The following is an 11501-nucleotide window of genomic DNA, read 5'->3' as shown; positions in this document are numbered from 1 at the left end:
TGTGGGGAAGCTCAATTGTCACAGGAACAAGGTGGTGTGTACTGTTAGCTGGAAAAAACATCCTTTAAATTGGTGTAAATTAAATACAAATGGGCCCTCTCTTGGTAATCCGGGTAGGGCAGGAGGAGGTGGGATTATTAGAGATAGTGAGGGAAGATGGGTGAAAGGCTTTGCTAGATCTATTGGGTTCACTACTAGTATTACAGCCGAGTTTTGGGCTCTAAGAGATGGGTTGTTACGGGCGGATCAGATTGGGGTGCAGAACCTGGTGATTGAACTAGATGCTAAGGTTGTGGTGGAGTTAGTCCAGTTTGAAACCACCTCTAATGCATACTATTCCTCTCTCCTGGCTGATTGTAGGTCTTTGTTGGGCAGGTTTCAACATTGCAAGGTGCAGCACGTGTTCCGTGAAGTTTATAGAGTTGCAAACGCACTGGCTAAGTTAGGATGTCATATGCAGGAAAATTTTGTTATTATGGACAGTTCCCCATTTGATGTTGTATCTGATTTTGTGTACTCGGATGCTATGGGGGAAAACTTTTGTAGGCTTACTGCCTCTAATTTAGCCATTTTGGCTTAGTTGAATGATATTTTCCTTTTAACCAAAAAAAAAAAAAAAAACCTTTCTCTCAATATGTTTTTTTTATAAAAAATTTCAGCTTACGGCATTCTGTTCGTTATGTTCAAAGTAATAAGTCACATCTTTTATTTTCACAAAATGGTACCTGACAAACTGTCAAGTGGAGTTGTTAAGGAAAACGTGGGAATGGGAAATTAATTTTAAGGTTACCTTCCACTTTATCTTTTATGGCAAGACAAGCTTAAGATCGTTACTTCGACTTTCAAGTAGAATATAGAAATCCCAGTGTTGGTATCTGGATTGATTCAGGATTCTTTGCTTTCCACTATTTCTCTCACAACCAAAAAATAAAAATTCTCTTATCCTCGAATCTGGATTTTTTTTTTCTTTATATAAATTCAGGGGTCAGGCTACATTTCAGAAAGGTTACGTAACAGGGCAATTTATCCTCTCCATGAACAGAGTCCAGGCTAACCCTTTATCAATCCATATTGCTTACTAATCTAATCTAAGAATCGAAAGTGCAAACAAACTGTGGCTTTTACCAGGATAAATCAACTTCCGAGCTAGACAGGTTGAAGCTAAACCTTATCAGCTGGCATAAAATGACAAATCCAAAAATTTAGAGTCATAAATTTCCAAACAAGGACAAATTACTAGCAAGAAAATAAAAGACTTAAAAGGGTTGGAAAAATAAATTCGAAATAGTCACACTGGTGAAATGGTTTGCACCCTTACATGTGTTGTACTTTTGAGAGGTGCTACTCAAAGTTTTTGATTTTGTCCACAAATCCTATGAATGATGGGGTTGCAGATGCTCTCAAGCGTTTCCAGCTTGTCCTCATACTCTTCTGAATCCACGAGCTGGAGGCCATCTAACCACTGAATCACCTGTTCAACAGCATCATTAATCTTTTTCTTACGTACGAGGCCAAGCTTGGCACCAATCTTCTTATCATTGATAGTGTTCCTCATATCGTAGGCATAGTTCTCCAAAGTTACCTTAGCCTCAACCTTCTTCCTGTGTTCATCATCTTCAGCCTTGTATATCTCTGCATCTTGGACCATCCTGTCAATCTCTTCACTGGACAGTCTTGCCTTATCATTAGTGATAGTGATCTTACTCGTCACACCAGTGGTCATCTCCTTAGCAGAAACATTCAAGATACCATTAGTGTCAATATCAAAACAAACTTTTGCCTTAGTAACACCCCTAGGTGCTGGAGGAATGCCAGAGAGCCGAAATTGTCCCAAAAAGTTGTTGTCACAAGTTCTAGTTCTCTCACCCTCGTAAACAGAGAACAACATAGAAGTTTGATTGTCACTCATGTTGTAGTAGTTCTCCTCCTTCTTGGTGGGAATGGCGGTATTCCTTGGAATCACAATAGACATCTCTGATCCACAAACCTCTACACCGAGGGACAGAGGAGTGACATCTAAGAGCATGATGTCTTGAAGTTTCTCATTACCCATTCCGGTCAAGATTGCAGCTTGAACAGCAGCTCCATATGCCACAGCCTCATCTGGATTAATGCTCTTACAAAGCTCCTTTCCATTAAATAAGTCCCGCAACAACTGCTGCACCTTGGGAATTCTGGAAGAACCACCTGTAACAACAACATCATGGACACAGCTCTTGTCCATCTTAGCATCAGTCAAACACTTCTCCACGATATGGATACACTTCCTGAACAAATCCATATTGAGTTCCGCAAATTTGGCACGGGTAATAGTAGAAGAGAAATCAATACCTTTATATAAATAATCAACTTCAATAGTAGTCTCCATTGCAGAAGAAAGAATTATTTTTGCTTTCTCACAAGCAGTTCTTAACCTCCTAAGAGCTTTGGAGTTTACACTAATGTCCACCTTGTGCTGCCTCTTAAATATATTAACGAAGTGCTTTACCATTCTGTTATCAAAGTCCTCACCTCCAAGGTGAGTGTCTCCAGCAACAGCCTTTACTTCAAAGACACCCTTCTCAATGGTAATTAGTGAGACATCTGTAGTGCCACCGCCCAAATCAAAAATCAATACATTTCTTTTGCCAATGCTACTTGTTGCCTTACGTTGTGAGTCATTGAAGTAGGCAGGGACAGTAACAACTGCATTCTTCACAGTTGTGCCCAGATAGGCTTCGGCAATCTCACGCATCATTCTAAGGACCATAGATGAGATTTCCTCAGCAGAAAAGTGCTTCTCTTCGCCCTTATAATCAACAATGATCATAGGCTTATCACCAGGACCTTCAATAATCTTGAATGGCCAAAGATTGATATCACTTTGAATCAAGGGATCGCTGAATCTCCTACCAATCAATCGCTTGGCATCTACATGACAATACCATTTTAAGGAATTAAAAAATGATTTGACAACAATAAATCATAAGGAGAAGAAATAAATTATTCATTTCTTGTCCATAGTTATATATATTTAAGTAGAATTAGAAAACATAAAAAATTGGCAGCTTGGTATGGGTTTGGTTCCAAATTAAAAAGTCAGTTTATTTTACTATTTAGCTTTTTTTTTTTTACTATTCATGGGTTTCACTGCACTTTTTGGTACTATTTATGGGTCTCACTATACTATTTCAATTAACTTTTACCTTTATCTACCATACTTTCAGCAAAAAGTTCTTGCCAGTGACCTTGAAATTTTTTTATTTAAATCGATACTATATGCCTGAAATTTGTAACAGAGAACTTTAATTAAGATCATATTAACTACAATTAATAAAGCCAAAATTGTTCGTAATTGATAGCTTTTAACACCATACGTGGTAGAATTTGGATGAGATTGTCACCTATAAAATGGTGAATATGAATGCTATAAAACATTGTGATATTCGGGTAAGTTCATTTTTTTCCTGGGTTTTTTTGACTTATTTAATTAGGTAAAGCATACTAATATATTTATCATTCGAAGAAAAAGTAAAGTTATATTTTTATTAAAAAACAGAAGTATAGATATATTTTTATGTAATTTAATTTCAAATAAAATAAAAGGCAAATAAAGTTCATCCAAACATATTACAATGATTAAGTCGAATAACCCTGCATCTTTTGGCTAATATTTTAGTGCAAACTAATTTTGTAAAAGGAATAACTAGAAACGACTGGAAAATAAATTCCATTTTTGCTTTAAATTATTCACTAATTTGATGAATTAATGCATAGAAAAGTTTTATAATTATATATGAGACATTCAATTAGTAAGTACTACATTCTCGAAAATAAATTTAATAAGTACTTTTAATATAAAAAAATGGTTAAATTAGAGAATTTGTGAAAAGGATCTTTCCTAATTTAATTAGAAATTATTAAACCTAAAATTAGAATTTGTTTAGTATTAGGGTCCTAGGTATCTCTATGCTCCAGGGGAAGGTTTATTTATATATGATACATATTAATTCAATAAGAACTAATAAATAAAATTTAATTAGATAATTTATAAAAAAAAGATCAAACCTAATTTAATCAAAATTAATTTAAACTAATATAGTTTGATATTATTTCTAACTATGAAAAATAAATTAATATATTAGAATGAGACTAGGGGTGGAGCTAGGGGTGAGAGGGGCCAGTTGCCACTCCTTTAGTTTCTTCTGTCCTTAAGTAGTTTGCATCCCTAACATGGTGAAAAATAGAAAATAACCGACTCCCACTCTAGAGAAACAGAAGGGGGGGGGTACTTCTCTCACATATCAATGTATATAACTTTTTCACCTACTTCACTATTCTTTTAAAGTAGCTGTTATCTTGTCTAGGTTTTCACCCATTTTACTAATTTCTTTTCTTTTTCATTATTTTCACTCATTTCACTATTTATGTCTCTTTTCTTGTTGAGTAATTTACATATATTGCAAATTTTACGACATTAGTCTTATAAGATGATATATCACCATCACACCAAAAAAAAAAAAAAAAAATTATATAATTATTTATTACTTTTTCAAGTGGCACTAATCACATTCTTACCATATGAAATTATTTGCATTTTGTAGTAAAATTTGTAGTAATTTAACATTTTTTTTAATCTTTTCTCAGGGAAATTCAATTATTGGGGCCCATAATTACATAAATTAATATATTTTAAAAAAAAACTTAATGCTCTTATGGTACTGGACTAAATCCCTAAAGGCTAAAGCATCCTCTCTCTCTCTCTCTTCAATGTTTTAAACTCTGGTTATAAACCCAAATTTTAAACACTTTGAAGAATAAAATATTTTTTTTCTCAATTTATTCTAACGGGTCAAATTAGATGTCTGAATTTTGTATATTTAGATAAATCTCTTATTTTTTTTATTTTGATCTCTATTAAATCTCTTACTAACAAGAATACAAAAAAAAAAAAAAAAAAAAAAAATCAATTATACTCTTAAAACTTTTAGATTGATTTGTTTTCACAATTTATTCTAAGGGATCAAATTAATTAGATGTCTGAATTTTGTATATTTAGATAAATCCTTTACTTATTATTATTATTTTTAATTTTGATATCTGATAAATCTCTTACTTTGAATTTTAGTAACTATGAATTAGTTATTTTTATTTCTTTATTTTAATGATATGAAATATATACACAATTGTTTAATTATTTACTATTATTGTTGATTGATATTTTTTAGATTTACTTCATTTTTAATATTAACTTTTAATCTTATCTTCCTTTAAACTGAATTATGGCTTCGCTACTAAATGTGAACCACCACCAAGCAATAATTCCAAAATTTTGAGGTACAAATTCACTCCCTTAGTCCTTTGTGACAAATGTCACTAGGCTAGGAGGGCCCTTTTATGACAAATTATGAGCTATTATATGACGTAATATAGTAGTCAATTTGATGTAGTCAAATTTTTTTTGAAGAAAAGTCAGAAAGACTATATTTTTTTTTTCAATTTTGACCCAATCACAATTTAGCAAATAAAATAAAATAAAATATTTTATATGTGGAATTTTTTTTTTTTTTTTTACTGTCATATGTGGAGTTATTATTTTCATGCGATGGGCTAACAATATATGTGATCAAAGTTATTTTCACGAATAACCTTATCTATATATATATATATAAAACTGAAACTTTTGAAACTCCCACAATTTTCCACGTCAGCATAATATTTAAATTAAATTAAATTTTCCACCTCATCACTGTTTTCTTTTTCTAATGCAAATTAGACTTCTAGCCAAATAAGGACACTCTCTCACCGCCTCTACTCTCTCCTATTTAAGAATTGCTTGCATAGAAAACCTAAACCCCAAAAACTATTCGCGGAGAAGATGATGTTTGAGGACCCTCACCACAAAGTGAATATTGAAACTGACATCTTTTTATAAAGGTTGGTCAATATCTTATATTTATATGTATGGCCGTTGGTCACCACTATTTTTTTTTTTTTAAAATTCTTTTTATTTTAGATTTTATGATTAGATCTGCTATTATCTTCTTTTGCCGCAACACAATTTTCTCCTTAAAACTTATTTTTCTTCAAGATTTTTTTTTAAGGCGGCTCATGCTTCACAATTCACATATTCCACTTATGTATTGGACTCCTCTCCTTCTTCGGTCAATGCATCAAGGTTAGGGTTATTTGATTTGTTCAATAAAAATTATAGATTTGTTGCTTTTTCTTATAAGTTTGTCAATTGTTGTTTTGTTTATTTAATTGCTGGGCCTGAATCTTTTAATTAAATCTTCAAATTTTTTAACCTTTTAAAAGTTTTAATATTTTGAATTTTAGCATTTAAAAGGTAACTCATATTTCTCTAATATTTCTATGTTGTGTAGACATATTTTTTTTGTTTATTATATTTCTCCATTGTGTAGTCACATAATTTTTGTTTTGTTTTAATAAATTCTTGGCTCAAAATCTTCTAATTGTTTGGTTTACATATGAATTTTTAAGTTCATTTTTTGCAATACATTTAATTGTCTGGCCAATTTCAATAGTAGAAAAGCTATAATCATGGATTCCCTTCTTTCTATTGTATTTCTCTATTGCGTAATTATATATATATATATATATTTATATATTGTTTTATTTCAATACTTTTGAAGCTTTGAATCTTCTGATTTTTTTTAAAAATTTTTTTTTGGCCTTTTGGAAGTTTTAACATCATAACTTTTGGGTTTTATTTTTTCTATTATCAGAAATTATCTAGAAGATTTCAAAGAATATCCATGGATTATTCTTTTTGAGGGTAACCCATCTTTATCTTATATTTCTATTCCTAACTTTTTTTTCCTATATTTTTTCTTTAATTGTCCGTGTTTACGTCTCTTTTGTTTTTCTTATTTTTACTTTCATAGCGTATGTACATGTTGTGTATGTTCTTTGATTCTTTCTTTAATGATTTTTGTGTGAGTATGTGTCATCGTATCTGGGTACTTAGGCAAAATCTATAAAGACTAAAGATGCTTCTTCTTTTTTTCTTTTTCTTTTTTTTTGTAATGAATCTTGTGTTTTTCATGACTTTAGTGAGTCATATTCTTAATGATCGAAATGGTTTTGTTTGACGTGGATTTTGTTCATATTGGTTTCAAAGTTTATTTCTTGGCTTATATTATAGATTGTAATATATTTATTCATCAAATTGTTTAGTTGAGTTTGTTTTCGAAATTGTTTTCAGTGTTGGACATTTTCTTGAAGCATGTTGGTATCATATATTAAAATACTGTTAAGTTGATAATAATAATATAGTTTAATAAATGTTTGAAACGTATAGTTATTAACAAATGTTTTAGCTATATGATTTTATTTTACAAATTCAATTTTGGTATTGTAGTAAAATAAACAAAGATTAAATTATATATTGTATTCAATACATTTCCCGTGCATCGCACGAGTTAGCGACTAGTTATTATTAATGGGGAGTATAACACTAAGTGCTTAAGAATAACACTAAAAAATAAAACTTTGAAGATTACCGAAGATGGAGTTGACAGGGTTCCTGGCGGCCTGGTTCTTCGCCGCATCACCAACCAAGCGCTCGATGTGAGTGAAAGCAACATAAGATGGCGTCGTCCTCATTCCTTGATCATTAACTATTATCTCTACTCTTTCATTTTGCCACACTGCCACGCACGAGTACGTCGTTCCCAGATCGATCCCTATCGCCGGACCCTCTCCATGGTCGGACATTGTCGTCGATAATAGAAGCCCACCAAATACTTTTGTTAATGGAAACTAAAGTAGATGAAAATAGACTATGACGCACTTTAGAACTGAAAGGTTGAAGGCCCTAAATACTTAACATGCACATGGACCGGTGCTTTTAGAAAAAAGCAAAACGAAATAGAAGAAAGCAGTATGTATGAGACACTTTTGACAATGAAAGGTTAAAAGACGGTACGAATTCAGCAAAAAAAAGAAAGAGAAAGGAAAAGACGGTACGACCTCCTTAACCCTTTTTTTTTTCTTGACAAGCTATATCCCTTAACTTCGAAGTTTCCCCATTTCCACTTAAGATGGAAAAAGTGAAAGAAAGGAAAGGTCTTAAATATAAACAGGCCCTACATTTAAAATGTGTACATTTACATATAGGTGATGTGTTAATTTTAATTCTTTTTCTTCTTAATTTCTATGATGATTACACAACAAACATTGCTGTTAAAAAAAGCACTCACACAAAAAAATATTTAATTTACATTTAAACATAAAAATTTGAAGAATAATAAAAATTGCTAATATAGTAACGTTCACAGTGATGCTCTTAATTTGCTAAAAAAAACTATTTTTAGCACCATAAACAAAAAAATGCATGCTGCATTGATGGTGCTAAAACTAAAATTTTTAGATCCTAACTATAGTAAACTGTAAAAAAATGATAGCTTATTATAGTTACAAAGTTATAATTTTTTTTTTGTTCCAATTCTCTCTCTTATTCTATTTCTTTCTCTTTTTAGCTCTCCAGCCTGTTCTTTCTCTTTCTTCTATCATTTTTTTTTTCTCTCTTCTCCTCAGACTTGAACCTTTTTTTTCTTCTCTTCGCTCTCTCATTTGTAGTGATTATGGGTTTTGTGGCCAGTTGTAGGAGTAGTGGCGATAGGTTTTGTAGCCAGTTGTGGGGGTAGTGGTGATAGGTTTTGTGGCCAGTTGTGAATTGTTGGGTTTAATGTCGTTTTGTGCCTAGTGGTAGTGGTGGCGGTGGTTGGTGGTGTTGGGTTTTTGTGGCTGATTGTGTGGCCGGTTTGCTAGGTTTTTGTGGCTAGTTGTGTGTGTAGGTTTGTTGGGTTTTTGTGGCAAAGAGGAAGAGGGAGGAAGTAAGAAAGAAATTAATAAATAAATTAACAATGTTTTGGCTTAGATGTGAAAAATAAGAGAATTGATGTAGGGAGAGCTATAAAATAGTGTGTTAAAATAGATAAAGTAAGTTTTTGAAATGCTAAAAGTTAAAAATTTTACCTTTATCATTGTGAATGCTCTAACAATGCATAATTAATTCAAGTTGTAATGGTCTTTGTTACATATTTGTAATTTCCTTTTAAATTCATATATCAATAATATTTAAATTCGAGATATATATATATATATATATATATTATAAAAAATAAATAATAGAAAAAGATATTATTTTCAACAAAAAAAAGAATGATTCTCTATTACTATATACAAGTCCTTTGAGAATGCATCCAAGTGGAATCTCTGTCCAATACCCCCACCCCAGAAGAATGGAAGAAGCATCCATGGAGGAGGATAGACTACTATAGAGCACAAAGTACTTGAGAGTTTGAGAGACACTCCAAAGTCAGATTTCTCCACTAGGCAACAAATCTCAATTTGAGCATAATGGCTTTTAAGAAGTTGCATTTGACATGATACTATTTATGGGTCTCACTATACAATTTCAGCTAAATTACAGCAAAAAGTTTTTAGTTTTAACTAAATAAGTTTTTTCCAAATGGACCCTTACTGAGATCTAGCTTCAACGCCATTTCATCTTATTTTTCTTTCCGTAAAGGGCTAACATGTAATTTTACTAAATCGAAGGGGCAAAATTTCAAGACGACAGCCAACAAGGCCACCAAAAAAAAGTAGAAAACAAACATTTATTTTTCTAATCTATATTTATATCTATACTTACAAAAGTTTTATATAATGTTTTTTTTTTTTTTTTTTGAGGAATTTTTTAAAAATTTTTTGTACATTGTAAGTATGTAAGGTTAAATCTTTTTATTTTTGTTAAATAATTTTAAAGTTACCATATAAGTTTTTAAAATCCTTTTTTTTTTTCACATCATTAATCAAATATACATTTAATTTGAATTTTAGAATTACAAATAGTGCTAAACTATGTTTGCTTAAACTAATTAAAATCCACACATTTTTTTAATAAAACAACCCAATACCAAATAAATCTGGATTATTTTTTTAAAATTATAATTAAATTAGATATATTCTTTTCTATAAATTCTCTAATTTGACTTTTTATATATCAATATCATATATAAATTTTTTGTCCAACTTTTTCATGTATTTTACAGTTTGTACTAGTTAATGATTTGCATTATGTTTTTTCCAACAACACTAAGGACAACTTTTTTCATAATATTTTTAATAATATATAAAAAATAATAAGTTGTGATTGAAATAACATCACTTACATATAAATTTACCCGATTTCCTTTTTATTATGCACCAATTATATAATAATTGTAATGGCAAAAAATTTTGTATCCCTATATTTATGGATTTGCAAAAGCCCAAAAATGTAATTTGCACCATTTTACTCTTGGTCGGTGATTATTACTTTCAATCACAAAATCCCAAACATATAACATTTCGGACCTCCAATTCGGCCTTACAATGTGACCATCTTCGACTACAGGCCCAAAGCTGAGATGTCTACCGAGCCTCCTAAGTCTCCATAGGCTGAACCCGTAATAATAAAGGAATTAAAGCCGAAGCTGATTCTTTTTATTTTATAAAAACCCAGTTTTAAGTTTACCTCGTTGAATTTGAAGCCGAAAAGAGAGTTCGAAATTGGTGTTTGATGAAATCTATAATCTTTTTTTGTTGGTTCCTCAAGATTTAGGAAGATTTTAGTTTACACTCGTTTTGGGTTGTGTTGTGCGGCTTGTGCCTTGATTTTTACTCGTTTTGATCTCACGTTAAAATCTTCCATTTGAAATACAAGCTTGAAATTTATAAACAGAACTTTAATTATGGGCAGCAAATATCAATTTAAATATAATTGCTTTTATAAACAGAGCTTCAACACCAGTTCGCCTTGTTTTCCTTTCAAGACAGGAATTTTGGCTTACGAAAAAAAAAAAAAAAAAAAAAAACCTTTGTAGGATTTCAAGGGATAAAGGCCATAAAAATTGGTAAAAAAATTTACTTTTCTAATCTATATATATATGTGTGTGTATATATATATATACACACACCAATATTTATAATATAAAATGAAATCTTTTTAACTTTTAGTTGATCTTTTTTTTATAAAGTTACCATACAAGTTATCAAAAATCCAGAGTGTTTCACATGACTAGTCAAATACTATATCTTTTCAATTTGATTTTCAGAGTAACAAATAGTGATAAACTATGTTTGTTTAAATTAATTAAAGCCCACACTTTAAAAAAAAAAAAAAAAAAATCTATAAAGCAACCCAATACCAAATAAATCCTTATAAAATTAGGTTTATTTTTTAAACAACAACAATAATAATAAAATTAGATATGTATACTGAAACAGAATTCAACGGCACCAAGCTACGGGTTGAAGCTAAATCCTTATCAGTGGAAATGTCTTCAAAATTCCCAACAATTGCCTAACAAAGACCAAATAACTAACAAGAAAACACTAGAACGAATAATAAAACACTAGAATATCAACTTTTTGGGGGCTGCCTCAAATACTGATGGGATTGCAAGCGCTCTGGAGACATTTTAGCTTGTCTTCATACAGTCCTGAATCCA

At 30.9% G+C, this 11501-nt stretch overlaps 1 protein-coding gene across 1 annotated transcript; it reads right to left on the bottom strand.

Annotated features, from left to right (window-relative positions):
* Positions 1–1035: 1035 nt before the first annotated feature.
* On the bottom strand, positions 1036–7725 carry LOC115957751 (heat shock cognate 70 kDa protein 2-like). The gene is made up of 2 exons (XM_031076074.1): positions 7506–7725; positions 1036–2910 (listed from the first exon to the last, which is right to left on the bottom strand). The coding sequence occupies exons 1-2, from the start codon at positions 7717–7719 to the stop codon at positions 1346–1348; spliced, it is 1779 nt and encodes a 592-aa protein (XP_030931934.1). The 5' UTR covers positions 7720–7725; the 3' UTR covers positions 1036–1345.
* Between the last annotated feature and the right edge of the window lie 3776 nt (positions 7726–11501).

This window comes from Quercus lobata, chromosome 8 (assembly GCF_001633185.2).
Source record: "Quercus lobata isolate SW786 chromosome 8, ValleyOak3.0 Primary Assembly, whole genome shotgun sequence".
Lineage (NCBI taxonomy): Eukaryota > Viridiplantae > Streptophyta > Magnoliopsida > Fagales > Fagaceae > Quercus > Quercus lobata.
Note: the sequence above shows the minus strand (reverse complement) of the source record. Positions and strands in the feature narration are given on the sequence as shown.

Coding starts and splice junctions, on each gene's coding strand:
- LOC115957751 (XM_031076074.1), bottom strand. CDS start 7,719: ATGTCCGACCATGGAGAGGGTCCGGCGATAGGGATCGATCTGGGAACG. Junction 2,911..7,505: donor CCCTGTCAACTCCATCTTCG/GTAATCTTCAAA, acceptor ATTGTCATGTAG/ATGCCAAGCGATTGATTGGT.